The following is a 21,422-nucleotide window of genomic DNA, read 5'->3' as shown; positions in this document are numbered from 1 at the left end:
AAACTGTGCTTCCTCCAAGCATGTACAAAAATAGCAACTTTGGAAATCGTGAAGCTTTGTCTTTTTTGTAACTGAAGCTATTATGAGACTTCAAGCAGCATTCTCATTCCCTCTCTTCCCCTTTGAGAGCTGAGCATCATCTTGGAAATGTGAGTGTGGAAGGTGTAAGTGTGGTGCTTACTGTGACTGACTGATCAAGAAATAGGTACTATTTGCTGTTTGAAGCATTAGCCAGCAATTAGAATTTGCAGCACTGAGTCTCGTTGCATATTCATTAAAGAGGTCATTAACAAAGATCTGGCACAGTCACAGAATCACAGAGTGGTAGGGATTGGAAGAGACCTCTCGAGATCATCTAGTCCAAGTCCCGTGCCAGAGCAGAGTCACCTAGAGCAGGTTGCACAGGATGGCATCCAGGCAGGTTTTGAATGTCTCTGGAGACTCCACAATCACTTTGGGCAGCCTGTTCCTTACCTTCAAAGAAGTTTCTCCTCATGTTTAGATGGAACTTCCTATGTTCAAGTTTGTGCCCGTTACCTCTAGTCCTGTCACTGGGCCCCATCTGGTTTGTTTTGCCAGGCTTCAGGAAACATGCAATGTAAAAATGTTAATTTCTTTACCAATGTTGCTGCACAAAGACCTTGAGAGGATGATCTCTCAATGAAAATACCAGTTTGGTGTTTCTCTGTCTCCTGAGTGTTTTGGTAAATATGTTATTTTACAAAACATTTCTACTTTTTTCTCCTTGATGCTGTTCAGGTTGGACCTAAGAAGTGCCTAAGTGCTCTGCAACATTAATTTTTCTTATTAGCTTGCACAAAAAATGGGGGGAGTGATATCACAAAATACAAGAACATGACATTTAAAGATGTTTTCCAGCTCTTTTAGCTATTGTTTTGTATTGCTGTTGTACCTGCCCGTGGTGACACTGTCTGCATATCCATAGTAGAAGTGACTGTCTGAAGAGCTTACCTACTAAGCAAGGCAAATGGTAGGAAGCATCATTTCGGGGTTGCTCCTTGGAGGATGAGGCACAGAGACACCAGACATCATGCTTCAGGTTGTGTGGGAAATCTGTGCTCGGACCAGAACTGAATGCCAGCTTGAAGCTCCTCCAGCCTCTCTTCCTGAGGAGAAATCCTCCTGTTGGTGGTTTTCAAAACCCCATCAGGTGAAGCTATTCTCTGAGAACCTGTGTGGGCAAAAGCAAAAGCAGTGCCAAGCTTTGTGGCTCCTTTCCTACCTCTGTGCCACTTTCGGGGCTGCTAACAAGACCTACCAGCCTTTTTTGTCCAACCTGTCTGCTCAAGACTGTAGGAAGATGTGATTTATTAGCTAGGACCAGGATGGATAGCATCATAAATCTCCTCTAGACAGCAACAATTTAAGTTGCCAGGGCTCTGTGCTTTGCGACATGGAATCCACATGACTCTGACCAGATTCGACCAGCTTATTCTGCTAAATGAGGGTGTTGAAATGACCATCTGCAGTTTATTAATAAGTGTATAAATCTGAAGTATAAGGGGGGAAAAGATGAACTGGTGCTAGTGTATCTGTGACATATAGTTAATAATAAAACTTAAAGTCTTATACAGCCTGATACAAATTATTTGCTCTACTGCGCCAGTTCTGCCACAGCTACACATTTCATTTTGGTACTGTGCTCTGTGACTGCTAGGCTAATAAGTGCTGAGAAGGGAGAGTAATAGATAGATAGATGCATCTGGTATTTATAGAGGACTGTTTTAATGGTGCTAAAAAAGTGATGTGCTCAGCGTTCCTTGCAGCTGCAGTTGCGTTCATGTCAGTAATCCTATCAGGGGGGTTGCTGGTTTCCAGAGTAATTAGAACCTGAAGCAAATAAACAGCAAATGAACTCTCTTCTTTTGAAGTTATCTTCCCCCCCTCGCCCCCCCTCTTTTAAATAGCCCTTCTCTGGTGTAATTATGTACCAGTCATGATAACATTAAAAATAATTTTAAGTGAATGAATGCTATTTCGTTGTTGTTGTTACTTGCTAATTATTATGAGCTAATTGTAGTTTAGGGTAGTCTTCTAAAAATCTCATTTCATTACAGAATCACTACTGACTTAAACTGCTTCCCTGCTTGATCCAGGGAGAGGCAGCAGCTCCAAGTTCATCTAAGCCAATCTGGTAACACTTGTGGGTGGAGTACAAGTGCTTGCTCCAAGTACATTGCTGAAAGCCGTTTTGATAAACTCCTGTCCTTCTACTGATCAAGATATAGGTTAAATATAAATTCACAACACTGTATGCTTGCCACCAGAGAAGTGTTGACAGAGATACTGAACGATAATATAGGGAGGTAACAGCCCTCCTGTCTGGCTTTTTGTGACTGTCTGGGATAATACATTGACCCTCAAGCAGCTGATTCCTGAAAAGATAGTGGCAGGGTTCAGAGGACAGTAACAATCCATGCGGTCATCTAGGGAGGGTTTGACTCTAAACTGTGGTGTCTTCACTGTTTATTGTGGTTATTAGTTTTGCAATATTTGTGGCTTCAGTCAGACATTTTGGATTAGGGCACCTATGCTGAGTTATGGTGTATAGGCACCAAGTCATCATTGTGTAAACTCTGTAGTCTGGTTTGCATTTTTTGGCTTTTATATTCAAACTGGTTTCAAGATTAAAAAATAGAATAATAAGGATCAGTTACAGCTAAATAAGCAAGCGTATATTAATTGACATTTACTGGTAATGAGGTATGAGAATGAAAAACCAACCCCACCTCTCAGATCCCAGCTTGAGTTTTTAAGATTGGCTGTTAGAAGAAAAATGTCTTTGTACTCATAAATTGATCACATTCAGCCTAGAGTTACTAGCACATAATAAACACAGAAGCATCTAGTGACACTTTCTTTAATGGACTGATTCTTTAGTCTAGAACCACAGCTTTTATAACTCAGATTCTTAAAATGCTTTTTATAATGTCATTTCTTAAATAGCCTTAGTTTCTGTTGTCCTGCTGTAACATGGCATGTTCACAGAAATACCTGAGAGATATATTATGGAGATACCAGAGCTTCAGGTGGTTCAAATATTTCTAAAATGCAGTTTAAAGTGGAGTTCAGAAGACAATGTTTATAGTGTTGGCTGTGCTCAGGACATCTCTCCTTTCCTCAGCCTTCCTGCAGTTATTTTTGGATGAGAGAGTTTTATAGCAATAGAGCAAATTGCCATGTTAAATCGGAGCTCAACTTTCCAATCAGTCATTGCTGAACAGAGCCATATATATACAAATACATAGGGGAAAGATAAGCCAAATCTATGAATTCTTTAAATCAATGCATCTGTGATAGAGCACATAAAATCCTCTAAGGAGAATTATGATGTTGGGAGTTATGACTCCTTTCTGCTTGAATGAAAGCATCCACTTACAGGTTTAAGGGACACAGCCTTCCACACAGTGACTTCATTCTTTAGGGTGATTTACTTTAATTTCATTCAGTTTTTCCATGTTTTGGATTGGAACTCATGTAGGATGAATTATAGTGTAGAGACCTTGGGTCATCTTTTTTTGAACTCTGTATTTTATCCAGCCTGTTTTACCTCTTGGCTTTGAAAGGCAACTCCTGAGGAAAGATCGTGGTTTTGTGCTTGTGATACAACTCAAAGTCTATTTAAATAATGGCCTCTTGACAAGGAGGTCCTTACAGTTGTTTTGCTAAGTCTTTTATTCCAATTGTGATAAATTTGTGCTGTATAACAGTGAAAATAAACCCCCTGTAGTTTCTTTTGAAATGAGCTTAGCAGTGTACCATCCAAATACCTCATGCTGTCAGGGAAACTCTTAGCACCTACTGTTGCACACACTTCTGCTGATCCAGGAGTTTTTAAGCAAGGAAAGCAAAATATGCTTCATAGGTGTATATCAGTCCTAAAAGGAAGAGGGAATCCTTTTAGAGGTGAAAATTTAGTTTCCAAGAAAAAATGTAAATTCTGCAGAAGGTCCTAAAATCTCTCAGTGGCCTGCCAGTCCCAGAAAAATATCTGATCACAAGTAGCACTAGTGTGTCTGGTACAGGCTTCTGGTGAATATTTCAGTCAGCTAGATAGAAGTAAAGATAGAAATGAAGCAGAGGTAAAGAGTCTCATCATCCAAAAAACACACACTCACACATACACCATCTCCTATCCAAGAAAAAACAAACATAGCAGTTCACTTAGAGGCAAGGCAAGCATGGAAAAAACTACTGTCCTAGTCAAAAGAAAAGTTAACATACATAGAAAAAGATGCTCTTAATTTTTGCTCTCAATAACACATCAAAATTTGAACTATTTAGATGCAATTAATGAGACAAGAAAATTAAAGTTTTTTTAAAAGGCCAGACTGTGATATTGTGGTCCTTGCAGTTATTTCTTGATGCTAAATAAACACACTGTTGAGAAAATTGTAATTTGTAATTATTGCATAGTGCTAGAAAGAGCAGTGTGATAGCCAGTGCCAGGTAGACCCTCAATGAATAAACCAGTAATTTGTAGCATTATGCAATGCTGCATTCTGCCAGTGTATAAAAGGAGTGAATTTCAGTGATAATGTAGATTTGGTAAAAGACCATCATGCCAACCTGTTTGGATTGTTTTTGGAGATGAAGAAAGGAGAGGGGAGGAATAGCAATGTCTATCACAGAGAAAAAGGCAATGAAATGCAACCGTCTTTTAATTAAAGGCTCCCACAAAGTAATTTCCCCCTTTAGTTTTTGATAATATGCTTTTGGCAGGAAGAGTAATGGGAACAAAACGCTCTTCCTTATAAGCAGAATCAAGGAGGGCAGGCAAATAGTATTCAGTAGCAATTTGTTGGAGAATTTGTCATTTGTTTTTGAAGAGAGCTTTCAGTTGGACAGCAGGAGCAGGGTGTTTTGCTTGTGCCTTGTGAATGGCAGCAGCAGTGGGGTTTGAAAACCTTTTAGAGCAGTCTGGGGATAGTCTCCCATGGGAAATTATGGAGAATACCTGTCAGTCTTAATGGAAACTCATCGTTCTGAAAGGAGACTAATGTGCTCTTTGGAAGTATATGTTATCAGCTCTAAGTCTTCTTTGTGGTAAGGTACAGTAGGGTAAATACAATCAAGGCAGTGAAATCTTATCAACATCTCCCTAGCTCAGGGAATTTAAAAAAAAGAGCTACACAGGTTCCCTCTGGATCTTTGAACAAGGTGTAAATAAGTACAAAAATTGTCTTTTTTTCCCTATTTTGGTAATTTCTCATACATTTATTCCTTATTTGCTGCTAATTTGTGACCAGATTGAGCCAATATTCTTTATTTCCATTTCCTAGGCTAACAGCATTTTCCTTGTGAAAGGACTTTTTAAGCACATATGGCCAGAAGAAGTGGGGATGGGGTTTTCCTCCCACTGATTAGATACCATTTTGGTCTGCAACTTAGTATATATTGTGCATCTCATTGTCGGGTCTTCTGCAAAATACGCCCCAGGAGGGAGTTTTTATAAAGGTGGAATGAAGCATCCTGTTGAGCAGAGAGGCTGAATGACCCTGAAGTGGATCTGCAATCAGCGAGCAGTAGGCAGGAGAAGTCATGCCACATCTGACACACAATGCAGTGCTTTCCAGCCAGAAGAGACACATGCTCTGTGCTAGGGAACAGCTGATGGCAAGCCTTTCTGGAAGAACAAGCTGTAACACAGCAAAACCTAATCAGTACTGTCCTCCCTCTCTTCTGCTCAGTATGTCTTTATTTCTGCCTTGTGCATCTGCTGTTTCTATTGAAGACATTATTTTAGATGTTAATGTCTAAAGCAGGGATCCTCTTGAGGAGTCTTGTGGTGTCACAGATTTAGGTAAAAGCAATAAGCTGGGAGGAAATGGCCAGAGGTTAGAAATGCAATCATTTGATACTGGAAATCTGCGAAAACTAGGGCAAAATGGAAATACAAAGACATGAAGAAAGTCTAAGTGCCATGCCGGTATCAAATTTTACTGTCATGCTGGTAAGAGTAGGGTTAGGTTCAGTGTGATAACCTTGGGATAATTGTCAACAGTCTTTCCTTTTGATCTCCATATTCATTTTATTCTCTTTAGTTGAATAAATTCACCATAAAATAAAAAAATAACCACAACCATCCTTGTAGGCTCCCAGTCTGGTCATTCCAGCAGCAGGTGAGTGGCTGCTGTTGCACTTGTCCTCCAGCTAGGTCAGAGAAGCAGCATGCACTGGCACATGAAAAGCAGGGAGAGAGAAGGCTGGTTCTCAAAACTGTAATAAACCACATTTCTAACAAAATGAAGCAGTGGATGTGTCCCACAGTAATACCAGCTGGGATTTTCTCTAGGGCTCTAGACAGATTATCACTACAGAATTAGCTCAAGTTACTCTTCTCTAACTAGCATAGCTCAAGTGAGAGCAGCCCCAGGGCAAATGAAGCCTGAGGTACTCCTGTCTGCATTTTAACTTCTGGGATCATGTGAAGCCATCCTTAGTGCTACTGTAAGTACTGAGACATCCCTGATGGAAGGGGTACGACACTGTCTAGTTGTTTACATGTGTCACAAGGTGATGTCAGGGTTCACTTTACAATTCTGGTAGGCTCCAGCAGTTGCCCTTCTGTTTGTAGAGGATACCTAGTCACCCTGCCTGACTGAACTGGGCAACAGCTGTTATAGCAGAGGTTGATGTCCTTTTCAGAGATTCTCCCTATCTCCTCAAGATGCACATAGTCTGGTAGCAAGGTGACTGAGTGGTGGAGTATGAACCAACCCTGAGGAACCTCTTCAAGCAATCATTGCTGCTGCTTTCACTGTTGCCCTCAGCCTGGGGATCCCTTTGTGAATCTTTAATACTGGTCCACAGTACTTTGTTGTTTTGTTGGGGTTTTTTTCTGTTGAATCCAGACGTGTTCTGACCCCCCTTCCCTCTCAAGGGAAGAGAGGGCAGGCAGAATCCATCCAGTCTGAACCATTAGTAGAACCTTTTTCCCATTCCTTGTACATAGCTCTTTTACCCTACTGCTGCAGCTGGACTTGTGGCTTGGTACCTTTGACTTGCTAGTCATCTGTTCGTATGAAGCTGTTACCTGATTCTAAGTCAGCAGAGATGCCATCAGCTGGCATCTCTCTCAGTTTCACTTTTAAGGACATTTGGCTTGCATCTGATTTTGTGAGGGGTGTTCCTGTTCTGCCTTCCATTTGTATTTCAGGTATTCCCAGGACTGCTTCTCTTCTCAAGTCTGCTGGTACCTCTGACATGGTAGATTTCTGGCCATCTGCCAGAGGAGTGAGGTACAGGACCTTAAAATCATCTTACAAATTCTAAAAGTCCTTTTAATAACAGATCTTCCTTTTTTTTTTTTTTTTTTTTTTTTTTTAATGAGCCTCATTTCTCCTGATTTGTTCAGCTTTTTGTGAGCTGTCATATGGCATCAATGGAAACCTGGTGAAAATGTATTTATAGTCTCACAGAATGTATATAAAGATGTCAAACACACATACAATTGAAAGCATTCTCTTGAAGATATGTTCTTACCAATTAGTCACTTGGAGCTTCTAGACCAAGTTTTATCAGCTGGTTGGCAGGGAATATCTGGAAGATATGTGTCACAAGTCAGGATGAGATAACAAAGCAAGTGTATCAGTACTGCTATTTCAAGTATCACAAACTAAATCTGAGTTATTGAAGATCTTGAGTGAGCTGTTTCATTCTTGTTTCTTAGGAAAATCTCTGTTGCCACAGAGGAGAGAATGAGGCATGATGGAGAAGTGTTTCTTGCCTTGGTACTGGAAGTCTGCAGCCATTACAAAGTACAGCCTGCGGTTTTCCCACCAGACTTTTATTGCACAGCTGGAGTTGGGGAGACAAGAAACTCCTTTCAAGCCACCAATTCAGATAGGCTTCCAGAGGGCAGTTCAAATTTAAGGCAGTATTCTTCCTCCTCTGAATATAAAGTAATCAGGTTCTAAGCTTATGAAGGCATTTAAGTGCTTTCAACTGGCCTGGCAGAATTTGCTTGAACAAGAATTAGGCTTCCAGGGAGAGAAGAGTTATTTGGAGAAGCTGTGTAGAGCTCTCTTTAGAAAAAGTCCTTGCTCCACAGCTCTCACTATATGAAAATGTTTGACACTGCTGCTTCTTTGCCTGAGACTCGGGTCACTAATTTCTCTGGTTAAACACTCTTCCTAAAAATCAATTGCATAGTTCATTCTCCATTTATTAAATAAGGAAACTCATAGATTTATTTTTTGTTCCCTTTGCTGTGAATGTTATGATTTATTCAGGAGGCCAGGCTTGGGGTAAGTCTAGTCAGCAGCTGCCTGTAAGTGTTCCTTGCCTAGTGCTGTAGACATGTCTCTGGAGGCAGTGAGATCCCCTCACAGCATTCCACCTGACACAGCAATGGGAACGTTTAGCTGACAGGCTCCAGTGTTGAGATGTTTCTGTAGCAGTTATAGGCCATCTGGGTGAAGTTTGCTGCAGCTTCTCCTCCCCAAACTCTTGCAGGTTCCTAACGCCTCTCTTGGGACTTGTACAGCAGCATGGAGAACTGATGTACTGAGTTGGTCTAGCCAGAAATCAGTCACTTTAATGACTAGCAACTATCAAGGCATTAGGGGTTTTGTGTACTGAGACATTCATCACTCACACTAGCAGATTTGGTGATACTTTGTCGTGGTTTAACCTCAGCTGGCAACCAAACACCGCACGGCCGCTTGCTCACTCAGCCCCCAAGCCCGGCGGCGGATTGAATCAGAAGGCTGAAAGTGAGAGAACTCGTTGGTTGAGATAAAAACATTTTAATAACTGAAATAAAATCTAATAATAATAAACTGTAATGAAAAAGAAAATAACAAGAAAAATAAAACCCAAGAAAGCAAATTATGCATATTAAATCAATTACTCACCCCCAACTGGCTGATGCCCAGCCAGTGTCTGAGCAATGGCCCTGCTGCCAGCCTCCCCCCTGGTTTTATTGTTGAGCATGAGATCATATGGTGTGGAACATCCCTTTGGTCAGCTGGGGTTAGCTGTCCCAGCTGTGTCCCCTCCCAGTTTTTTTGTGCACCCCCAGCCTAGTCGCTGGTGGGGTGTGGTGAGAAGCCTTGACTGCTCAGCAGTAACCCAACATCCCTGTATTATCACCACTGTTGCCAGTACAAATCCAAGACATAGCCACTTACTGGCTACTGAGAAGAAAATTAGCTCTATCCGAGCCAAAACCAGCACATACATTCTCACCTTCTCCATGCACACAAGCACACATGCTTATTCATGTTGTTTTGCAGTATGGAACTGTAGTGTGTTACTGACATGTGACTTTATGGTCCCTGTTTCGACCTTACTCTGAGCAACATGACTGCAGAAAGCAGAAGGGCCTGTAGTTTTTGAAAGGTAGCACCTTTTGTATCTGGGCTTTCAGGAACTGGTACAGAAATTCCAGCTCTGTTTCCAGACCTGCCTGCTGCACATGCCGGTTATCGGTCCAGGAATGGTGCCTGCTGGATTGGGCCTCCTTGAAAATCTGTCCCAAAATATTTGCTGTGGGACTGACCTCATTTTGTGTCAGGGGGACCCAAAATCCAGTGGTGGAGTTCCTTACCCATATTCAAAGGGAACACTGTTTATTCAGTTTGCTCCCCCATTGGTGCTCTGTATCCCCTCTTGTTCTGGAGGCAGACAGGGTAGATCAGCTGCTGTTCCTGTCTGTGGAGGGACTGGTCTAGGTCTCTTCCCAGAGGAAGCCCAGGGCAGCTTGGTGTTTCCCTCCATCCATGCAGGGCTCCAGCAGGTCATGTGAATGGGAGATGAGCAGATGGAAGAGTGAGTGCTTTCTGGGGCAGGTCAACAGACAGCGCAGACTTAGCCTCCATGCAGGTCTCTTGTTTTGGGGTTAGAAGACAAATAGGTCTGTTATTGTATATTTTGCAATTGTTTGCTGGTGATAAGAGGACATTTTAGAGAGGGGCACTGCTTTCCTGTACCCATATTCCTGTACCAAAGCTCTACTCATGACTTAGTAGTCACTATTCACTATTAGAAAGGCCCTTTCCTCTTTGGTGATGTTACTTAGCACAGGCTTCAATTAAACAAGCAAGCTGTGGAAAATAGGGGGTGGTTGCTTAGTAACCAATTGCCTTGAGATCTGGAAAGATAAGGCAGAATAAAGGGTTAATTTTTGCAGGTGAAAGTAGAAATGTCTGGGGATCCGGGTGGTGGAGGTTTTAAGCTAGAAAGATCTAGGACATGGTTCAGAAGAACTAAAGTTCCCACTGGGTTTTCTCTCCAAATAACAACACGAGAAGAACAATATTTGTTTAGTTAAAATCCACGCTGATGGAAATTTAGAGAGAACACAGAAAAGATCAGGTTTTGAGGGTGCTTCCTTGGGTGTGATATTTACATAATTTGCCACAGCATTGCAACATTTTCTATCAGTGCCTCTCAAGAGTTCAAAGCTTGCCTTAAATAAGCATCTTCACATGGCCACGTAGCCTACAAAAACCTGTGACTGCTTTTGTACAGATGTTCACTGGGATAGCCTGATTTTTACAAGGTACTCACAGGTGTCCAGTGATCTGTATGAAATATTTACAGGTTTATTTTGAGAGAGCCAGAGCACAGAGCTGCTAGGGGCTTCAAGTCTCTGAAAATCGAACAGCAAACATGCTTCTTCAAAATTTTCTATTCTGCCTTATTGAGTCCTTATTTTCCCTTCTTTAAAGCATTAAAAGTAGTTTTAGAATTTGATAAACAGAGAAGAGAGGTGGTTTGTGTGATAGTGCCTGCTACTTTGTGTAAATATCCTTGGCATATGCTGCTAAAGAACCCTGAACCAAAGAGCATGAATCTAGATGTGGAACTGAGTGGCCTTTTGGGAGACCTCCGTGTCCTTCTCTAGTAGCGAGAAGAGCACTGAAAGAGCCAAGAATGAGGAAAGTCAGATGTGAAGGTACCTACGTGTGCTTCAGCCCAGACTCTTTTACGGTGTCATAATGAATAACAAAACTGATCTGCAGATACACAGATTGATTCTCTGTGAAGGTAATCACAAGGCAAACTATGAAATCTCTTCCTTGCACATTAACTGGTATGTGTAGTCTGTCTGCAATGTACACTAGTTATTTTCTGTCTAGGTGATAGGGTCCTCGTTTTCTTACTGATGAAAAGCAGAAGGTAAATTTAATCCTTTGCACGTGCTGCTGGTTTTTTGTGCTTGTTTGTATTATGACAACACTTCAGAAGCCCTTTTTGTGAGCCAACACCTCGCTGCACTTGGTACTTCATGCACTGCAAAGACTGCAAAAGATTGTGTGCTAAATATGTCTGAATGCAGCAAGTAACTGCAACAAAAAATAGAGGAGAAAAATAAGACAGTATCTCTCTTAAGCCACAGTCCAAACAAATCTGACAAATTTTTTAGATGTCCTGGTAAAGGAAAATCTTTCTAGTTGTTTTTTTCTCAGATTTTTCAAGAAGACGGTAAGCTGTGGCCTCAAAGGTGTTTTGAATAAACTCTGCTCAGAAGTCAGAGCCTCATGCAAGAAATTCTAATGGTCTTTGGAGGTTTTTGTTACTGGATAGCAGAGTCTGGTGTCCCTGGCAGAGTTAGGATCAATAGCTCAGTAACAAATAAGAGATGATGGGTAAAGATGGGCTCTGCTCAGAGGGGCCTTGGAAATCTTCAGGCATTTCTGTGGCTGCTGTTACAAATATGAATCCATTATCATCAAAGTAAGGAAGAGAAAACAGTCTTTGTACCAGCATTTTAAATGGAGGAGTAGCTGAGCCAGGTGACCCTGTGAAGTGTTGTGTTCTACAGCTGATGGACCCTGGCTTTCAAGACAGTCATGAGCTTGGACAAATTTTCATTTGGAAATCAAAACTCTTACAAGGATAAGAGAGAAATAGTGCCAAGACTTTAGTATATTTTAAAGCTATGTAAGACTGCCCAGGTCCTTGGTGTGGGAGCACTGTTTATACTGTCACATTTTACAATTATGACTGGATTGTTGTACATCAGATTTTACATGCTTTGGGCCAGGTACAAGTACCTAAGGGTGTTCTAAAGCTACTGGTTTTGTATTAGGTGCATCTTGGCAGAAGAGCAGCGTGTATGTTTGGGATTTTTTCAGTATTTATACTAAAATCCTTTGAAATGTAACTGAAAAATACTGTATCCACTCACTCCTGTTCCCACTCAGAGAAGGAGGTGTGGTAGGCTTGCTGTGCCGGATCCCACTTACACCACAACAGCCACCTCTGCACAGAAGCACTTTCCTGGGGGATGACAGTGTTTTCTGCTGGGATATACCAGTCACAAAGCACTCCCCTGTTTCTCCATTTCCATTAATACAGATTTTTAAGTAATCAGCTTGTCTCTGAGCAAGGAAGCAACTTCCTCTGTGATCATATGTTCTCCAAGCACAAGGTGTGCTCAACACTGTTTATGTAGGACCTACAGGCAATAATTTTTAAAAAATTAAATTACTTTGACCTAGAATGTGATTTAATTAAATACTGTATTAAACAGACTTAAACAAAAAGGCATTTAGTAAACCACTATGCAAATTCAAGGTAATTAAAATTTGAGATTTGTCTACTTCACACTGTCTCTATAATTGATGCTAAATGTGAACGGATCAAATAAGTACACTTTATTGTGTTTCTTTTTTTTTTTTCTTGTGCAAGCTAAGATTGCTAATGATTCCTTTGAATTATTTCTCTATCTGATCTGTTGGATTCATCATTAGAGTGGGTGTCTTTGGGGTTGGTAGTTACTGGTTGGTTTGGATGCTCCAAAGAAGTTTTGCAAAACACAGGGGTGACAGGGCACTCATTATGACAACAAAATTAACTGAACACAATAAAGAAGAAAGGAATTCTAACCAGAAATGTTGAATACTGGCTTTCCTTTCTTTTCCTAGTTAGGCTGAAAAGAGAGGCTCAGAGGGAAAAGTACATGGAACCAATAAAATAGAAAGATGTCCTCCAAGAGTTTCTAGAATTGGAAGTGGACCAGCTCCAGTAAAGCAGGACTGTATTCATTCCACCAAGACATCTGACTAACTTGAACTTTGAGAGTAAGGTCGAGAAAGCACTAAGCAATATTCATAATTTTTTGCCAAGAACAGCTGACCCTTGCTCTGAAGGAGAAATAATAGGTACACATACATTGAGAGTCTGCCCACAGCTTGGCAAATATGGCCCCAACTGCTGATGAAACTGATGATCTGCTGTTTGAACCCACAGATAAAATGGGTGGCAAAGGAGGTCCCTCTCCACCCAAGGCTCACAGAGTCAAAAATGAGTGTGATGTGTGGAGACCAGCCTGTGTCTGCCTCTGCAAAACCCGAGGCTTAACAAAGCCAACATATTTCTGTACTGGTAGCATCTGTTACTACTGCTCCTGCTCTGCAGCAGCTGATGTGACCCAGCTGTGAATCAGCATTTATGAAGGAGCTGAGGATTATGTGCTCAATATCTTTTCAATACATCCTGCTGCAAAATACCAATTTCCAGGGGAGCCTCCAGAGAGCAATCTGAATGCTCCGAAAGCTGCCAGCTCTCCCTTTTGTTGTCCTCTGTGTTGCCCTGCCTCTCCTGCTCCCCAGCCTATCCCCCTTTACCTTGGGAATTCATCCATCCCAACTGCCTCAAGAAAAGATTGTGGTTTTTGCTTTTGAGTTGTAGTGTGTGTCACAGAAAATTATAAAATACCCACAGCTAGTTGAATAGGCAGGGATTAAGATGACCTGCAGAAATCTGGAGATACAGAATATAACCATAGACAAAAATTACAATTAAACTTCTATTTTCCAAAAAGAAAAAACATGTGAAACAAGGGGCTGTGCCATTTACCCTCCAGAATACAAAGGATAAGAAATCAGTTCTTATTGTATTGAGTCCTTAAAAAAGATCTGCCTTTCTCAGCATTTTCATAAATCAGTCTTGACTTTGAAATGGTGGTATGTGGATGGTTTCGAAGGTGAAAGGATGAGCACTATTTGCGTAATAAAATCACAAAGGGAGTGACTATGCAAAATTACATTTATTTAAAACTCACCCATCCAACATGCTGGACACAGGTGCAGAAGATTAATAGTAAAGCAGTGAACTAGAGCATTGTCATGGTGTAACCCCACGCAGCCACTTGCTCACTCCTGCCTGGTGGGACAAGAGAGAATCAGAAGGGTAACAGTGAGAAAACTCATGGGTTGAGATAAAGACAGTTTAATAGGGAGAGCAAAAGCCACGCATGCGAGCAAAGCAAAACAAGGAATTCAATCTGTAACCCACTGGCAGGCAGGTGTTCAGCCATCTCCAGGAGAGCACAGAATCAAAGAATGACTGAGGTTGGAAGGGACCTTTGGGACATCTCACTCCAAATGGCTCCCCTTCCTTCTTCCCCCAGCTTTATTTATTGAGCGTGACATTATATGGTAAGGAATATCCCTTTGGTCAGCTGGGGTCAGCTGTCCCAGCTGTGTCCCCTCCCAACTTCTTATGCACCCCCAGCCCACTTGGTGGGATAGTATAAGAAGCAGAAAAAGCCTTGACTGTGTAAGCACCGATCAGCAATAACAAAACCCCTGTGTTATCAGCACTGTTTACAGCACAAATGCAAAACACAGCCCATAGCAGCTACTGTGAAGAAATTAACTCTATCCCAGTGTTATAGAAGAAATTTGATTAATTGTATTCTCTCTGAATAGTATAGTTTAGCATTAGTGGCTTAGCATTGGTAACTAAGGTAGCTGAGGCCTTAGGCCACAAAAGCTGACTGAGAGCAAATTTTTTTGAGAAAACTAATGCTGCTAACAAAGAACTCACTGAATTTAGCAGATATGAGCAGAATGAAGAAGATAAGGACCAAGGAGACAATTCCAAGAGAATGAGATAACTTCAGGAGTAGGCCAGCCCAGCAATGGTAAAAACTGGTCAAGAGACCACCACCCACAATTAAGTGATTGGGCTTCAGGATGGGTATAATTGAGAGGCATGAACAGGGAACTAATAAGAGACCAGCTGGAAAGCTTCACTCAGACTTGTCACTCTCAGCAGATCCTAAGGTTACAGTAGCTGGCGTGTGTAAATCTGTAATAACCCAGTCAAAACCAACACAAGCATGCAAATTACAGGCAATGTCCAGAACTAAGAGCTTCCTTCCCCACATTCAGAAAAACATTTGAAGAAAGGATACGCAGCATGACCTGAATGTTATTGATTCTGTTGGAGCAGGGAGGGTGAGAACAGTCAGCCCTGTGCTCTGTGTTCTGTTCCAGAAACATAAGTTTGTCATTTTTTCTCTCAATCACATCTCTGCAGTTAGTTGATGCAAATGGATGACAGGAAGGTATTTGGTTGTTCCAGGATCTTACTAAAAATAACTTTTTTTCTATTACAAGCATCAGTGACTGTAATGTTTGCAACAATGCCACTAAATTTCTGACAAAAACTTGCTGAAGAGATTGTGTTTTATTACAGTTTTTGCATTACATGGTTAGTGACGTGTTACACTTTATAAAGCCCAGACTGAGACACCCTAAATTCTTTCTGCATGCACTGTACTTCCTAGTAGAAGGTGTCTGAGGCTCTTACCCAGTAGGGAATATTTGCCCACAGAGAGGGAAGAAGGTTTGAGCTTGGATCTGAGGAAGAGTCAGTTTGGGCTCTTCTCTCCTAACTACGCCTAGTGATGTGACCAACATCTTGCCTAATTTAAACGTCCACCTCCAGATGAGATGAGCAGAGCTGAACACCAGAAATGTCTATTGCACTCCATTGTGCAAGAAAGGAGGGTAACCATTGACCTCTCGGCTGTTCTGCTCTACAGACATCTGCTGTTGGCTAGATGAATCCTGTCCTGAGGGGATTGAACGATGGCCTGAAAACATTTAGTGAATAACTATGCTCATGCTATTGAAGTTAAATCTGCAAGGGGATGTCCTAGGAGGTTTCATAACAGAGATTAAAGCATCTGAATATCAAAGTGTGAGGGAAGAACAAAGACTACTGTTAGATTTTTAATGGGTTTATGGTTTGAATATATGATTTGCAAATATTAGTGGGTTTATTTTGGCTGATTTTTTTTTTTTTTTATCAAATCCATCCCAAAAAGCACATCTAAAAACTCCACAAGCAGCTTGGAATAGACAGGGTTTGTCTGTTAATTGCCGTTTTGCTTACTTTACTGCTATATGATCCATTGATATCAACCTCTCTGCCCACTAATAATGTTGGTTGTATTCATACTGTGGCATCCCATGCTGTTTCCTAAATGCTGGATCCACAATAATGCAGGATTCACATGTTCCCTCTCCTTATGTAGACCCTGACACCTCATCTTCCATGCAGAGAAAACTCAAGTAGCAGAGTACCATGGATGCTCCAGTGGGCCCCTAAGGTGGGTCATCAGAAAGGGCAAAATTGTGTCAGATGCATTTTATAGCATGTTCCAGCCCTACATTATAAGCTGAGCCATGGTGATATAGTTCACCTCAGGCATAGATCAACACGCAGGGAGGGTATTAAAAGTTTAATACTTGGCTTTGCTCCCAAAGTCCATTGTTCAAAACTTGGAGAGCAAATCAGCAAAAAAGAAAAAAGAGTTATTAGGGCAATGAGAAATTTTCTTCTTGCTTTACTTACTTCACTTTCCCATTTCTTTTTCCTCCTCTGAACTGTTCCATATTTTGTCTTTCTCCTGTACATCCAGTTCTCCCCACAGTGCACAAGTGTCACACACCTGCCAGCTGTCCTTTTCCTTCTGCAGTAGGGTTAGCTGCCGCCCAGGTGCTTGCAGACCAAGGGCTCCCAGCTTCAACGACTGACAAATCAGCAGCTGAAAGGAGTCTGCAGCCTGAAAGGGATGAGGTGAATGAGAGCTGGGGAAAAGACAGTGGTATCCTGGGTGTGGAGTTGCTACACACAGAGACCTACTCCAAAACAGCAGCTAGAGAAACCACAGTTACCATCTGCTCTTTTTTACCAAACAGTAACTATCAGTAGGTGTGTCAGCTAATTCTGAAAATGACCTGAAGTTGGGTGATTGTAGGAGCTCTCCCCATTCAGACTATAAGTCTCTTGCTAGGGAACAAGGAAGCCACTATAAAAGGAGTGTGTCTAAGTTGAAATATCTCTTCTAGGCAAATTTCATGGCTCAAAAGGGCATCTTCCCATGAGAAAGTCAGAGATGGGATGAGATGCCCAGGGTACAAGGGCAGAGCTGCTAGAGGCATATGAGGATGATGGCCCCAAAGCAACATTTTAAGTGCAGTACGGAATCACTGGGCAGCAAGAGTGGAAGAGGAGCAGGTGGCAGGCAGAAAATGTATGATGTGGTCAGAGATTGGAGGATAAATTTCAAAGTGTTGACAGCATATAGACTGGCAGATCAGCAGGATCTAGTAATCTACATGCAAAGCTGTAGATGGGCCTTGATAGAGCTGAGTTCAAATACAGTCACTAAGAGAGCTGCCCGGCTGAACAGGAATTTAAGAAGTAAGCAGCACACACAATTAGCCTGGGAGAGATAATTTAGCTTAGTTCCTCTGCCTTTGCTACATTCCTTCTACACCCAGGAAGAAATCCTGAGGGCTGAGGCCAGAACAAGAACAATAACCCTAATTTGCCATAAATCCTCTCATCCTCACCCATTTTTCTCTTCCTCATGCCAGTGGCATAATGTGAGGTCATCTCCTGAGAGTGTTTCCTCTCCCAGCTTTTCAGAAAGTGAAGAACAACTATGTTCACTGTGAAGGAGTATAAAATCTGGCTGATACCATTTGAAGAGAAAAATCATTGAGGGTGGATTTGTGCTTTAGTAGTGCTGAAATACATAGCATGGGATGCTATCCAGATGTGGAGAATGCCTTTTAATTTTTCCTTGATCTAGAAAAAGTGTGAATTATAGTAAAATACTGTCTGCTTCCAGAGAGATTTATGGTGCAAGTTTAATGTAGGCTGCTCAAGAAGGTATGAGAGGAGAATATAAAATGAAACATGAGTGTTTAAAATTGAAGAACATTCTCCCCAGGGGATCATATCACTATTTTTTTAATGAAAATTCAGTCAACTTGATATTTAGTTAGCCTAAGGAAATGTTTTCAGTTATCAATTAAAGGGAGTATGTGTGTTCTGTTGCTTGAAGATGCCATATCTTAAAATGAATCAGGATGCTGGATAATTATCACTTTACTCTTTATTAAATTGCTGCTTTTCCTCCAGCAGTGGCTGTAGCAGCTGTTCAGCCACATTCATTAACTTGTGGAGTAGGAGTTTTTATTTTAACCACAAGTACTAGGACTAAGGTTACATTTTAAAGTTAGTTTTTCAGCTAATGCTTGAGTACTGGAATCAGTAGATATCTAATCTGGTTTCTCTTTAAATCTGATTTCTTAAAAAAGGCAAATTTCTAAGTATGAGTTAAATTGGGGATGGACTTAATTGCAAAGTTGCTTTCAGTGCTGTTGTAGAAAGATCTGTATTTTTGAGAGTTTACATTGAAAATGCTAAATGGCTTGCTCACTCATTAAAGCAAGTGAATTAGAAAAAAGCATTTATAAATGAAAAATGCTTTTCCCTGAATATTAATAGGGTGGGACTCAAAAAATTACTTCATTTCTTGAGCATTCACTTGGAATTTAAGCCAAAGCACAGTTCTGTTGTAGATGAAAAGATGCTTAAATGCATTGGTCAAGGTGGGATTTTACTGATTTTTGCAATTGCAGACTGTTTCAAGACATGGTGGTCCTGGTGTACACAGAACAGGGCTGCAGAAACATGAAGAGGCATATTCACACACACAAAAGCATTTAGCCATATTTGCCAGTATCTCTGTGTGACAGTGGCTAAGACATATTCCTAAGTGTAACTTTTGCAGGGACTGGGGCTGGGCTGCAGTTCTGTTCACTGTATTTCACGTTCACTTTCTGACTCTTTGCCATCTTTTCTCTCAGACCATCAGATCTCATCCTAAGGCTCTTGTGGGTCTCTTAGAGTCTGTAAGTTCTGTTTCTGAAGTTTTTCTGAGTTCACTGCTAATCAGTTTCAAATCTGTGGAATGAGGATGAGATGATAAATACGAAGAGGATGAAATATAAAGGATTGAGGAAGCTCTCCCACCATAAGCACACAACGGAGACTTTATAAGTTAAATTAGCATTAAATGTGTGCACTGGTTTTGTCTGTGATAGAGTTAATTTTCTTCATAGGAGCTAGTCTGGGGCTGTGTTTTGGATTTGTGACCAAAACAATGCTGATAACACAGGGATGATTTCCTTTCTGCTGAGCAGTGCTTACTTACAGTCAAGGCCTTTTCTGCTCCTCACAACACCCCACCAGTGAGTGGCCTGTGGGGGTGCACAAGAAGTTGGGAGGGGACATGGCTGGGCCAGCTAACCCCAGCTGACCAAAGGGATATTCCATAGCATATGATGTCTTGCTCAGCAATAACCCAGGGGGAATCACTGCTCAGGGACTGGCTGGGCATTGGTTGGTTGGAGGTGAGCAACTGATGTAATTTACTTCACTTGTCTTTCTTGGGTTTTGTTTTTCCTCTCTCTTTGTTATTTTTTTCTCTTTTCCTTACAATTTATTATTATTATTACTACTTTTTATTTGTTAAACTGTTTCTTTCTCAGCTGATGAGTTCTTTCCCTTTATCCCGCTGATCCTCTCCTCCATCCCACCATGGAGGAGTGAGTGAGTAGTTGTGTGGTACCTTTGTTGCCAGCTGGGGTTAAACCACCACAATGTATTTTTTATTCCTAAAGTATAACACTGTTTTACTTAGAAAATTAGAGGCTTTAGAGAACGGTACAAGGCTACAAATCTTAAATTAATTGCCGTTGCTGGAAGAAGCAATCACTGAAGAGAATAGCTGAGGTGGGAAGGGACCTTGAGATTGTCTAGTCCAAGCCTTCTACTGCAAGCAGGAGTGCTCAAGGGCCATGCCCAGTCATGCTTTTAATATCTTCAAGGATACAGAGTCCATATCCACTTCAGGCAACCTGTTCCAGCCTTTGACTACCATCACACTGAAAAATCCCTTTTTACATTTAAATGGAATCTCCTGTATGTCTAATTCATGCCCATTAGCTCCTAACCTGTCACTGGGCACTGCTTTAAAGAGTCTGGGTCCATCTTCTCTGCTTCTCCCCATCAGGTGTTCACACACATGTGGAAGATCCACCTGAGCCTTCTGTTCTCCAGAGCTGAACAGCCTCTCTCAGCCTCTCCTCATGTGACAATTAATTAATTAATTATCACTCTTTGCTGGACTTTCTCCAGTAAGTCCATGTCTTTCTTGTACTGGGGAGCCCAGCACTGAACACAGCACCTGTGATGTGTCTCACTGGTTCTGAGCAGAGAGAAAGATCAAGGGAAGTATCAATGGAAGGATCCCTTGACCTGCTGAAAATGCTCTACCTCAAGCAGCCAAGGAGGCTGTTGGCCTTCTCTGCTGCAAAGGCACATTGCAGGCTCATGGTCAGCTTGGTGTCCACCAGTGCTCTCAGGGCCTTTTCTGCAAAGCTGCTTTCCAGACATTTGGCAAAGGCTGTATTGCTGCCTGAGCTTAGTCCTTTCCAGAGGCAGGACTTTGTACTTCCCTTTGCTGAAGTTAATGAGAACACTGACACTGAAACAACAGATTGTGAGATTCGCTGGAACTCATGTTCATTTCCTAAGAAGTGGGTTGAGTACATTGAATGTTAAGTAAAATTAAATGATCCACATGTTTCCTGTGGTGTGGTTAAACCTTGTCATTCTCCAGACTGGCAGACCAGGAACTAGTTTGCTGAACTGCTAACAGCTGGCTCCCAAAATCAGATGCAAGTTTCTGATTAAGAAGCTTAAGCCTGGAAGTGCTGGAAATCTGTGGTGCCCTTCCATGAGGTGGAATGTAGGAGTGATCCATCCTTGTTAATACTGGATCATTTCTAGATAATGTGGTTTGGTACCTAATTTTCCTTTTTCTGCAAGCTTTTATTTCAAAAGTGTAAAGAACACTTTTTGGCTGATATGCATTCATACCCAGATAGGCCCAAATATAATGCAGCTTTTCAAAAAAATGCAGTCTCAAGGATCCAACTTTCCTGGCATCCACAGCCAGTGCTTGGAGGCAGTCTGACATGTTCAGTCCAAGTGAAGGTGTTGTGAATACATTGAAAGACCTCTCATTGTTCTTAACCTTCGTTCTGAAATAGTATCAAGCAAGTGTGGGCAAGTTTTCCTTTGTGTGTTTTCAGCTTAACTGAAGTTTGAAAATGGATGAACTGAATTGCAACGTAGAGAAGACTAAAACAAAAGAGAAACAGAGTCCAAATTGTTACGGACAAGCATCTGTTCGAGATTTAAAATCATCATTGGTAAAGATATTAGATACATAGACACTGTATGCTATTAAAGAATTAAATATTAATGTTAGACAATAGTAGGGCCAAGTG

General features: G+C 41.4%; 1 protein-coding gene across 5 annotated transcripts in view; it reads left to right on the top strand.

Moving 5' to 3' along the window:
• SAMD12 (sterile alpha motif domain containing 12) overlaps positions 1-21,422 on the top strand; it is a 174,249-nt gene that overhangs the window by 120,892 nt on the left and 31,935 nt on the right. Inside the window, exon 6 of one of the 5 annotated variants that reach the window (XM_051609796.1) lies at positions 16,304-16,372. The exons of the other annotated variants lie outside the window; for them this stretch is intronic. Within the exon in view, the coding sequence (XP_051465756.1) occupies positions 16,304-16,344 (41 nt within the window). The 3' untranslated portion in view covers positions 16,345-16,372. Of the gene's footprint in view, positions 1-16,303; positions 16,373-21,422 lie in introns of those variants that run through there. 5 annotated transcript variants of the gene reach the window in all.

The sequence above is a fragment of the Apus apus genome, chromosome 2 (assembly GCF_020740795.1).
Source record: "Apus apus isolate bApuApu2 chromosome 2, bApuApu2.pri.cur, whole genome shotgun sequence".
Classification (NCBI taxonomy): domain Eukaryota; kingdom Metazoa; phylum Chordata; class Aves; order Apodiformes; family Apodidae; genus Apus; species Apus apus.
Note: the sequence above shows the minus strand (reverse complement) of the source record. Positions and strands in the feature narration are given on the sequence as shown.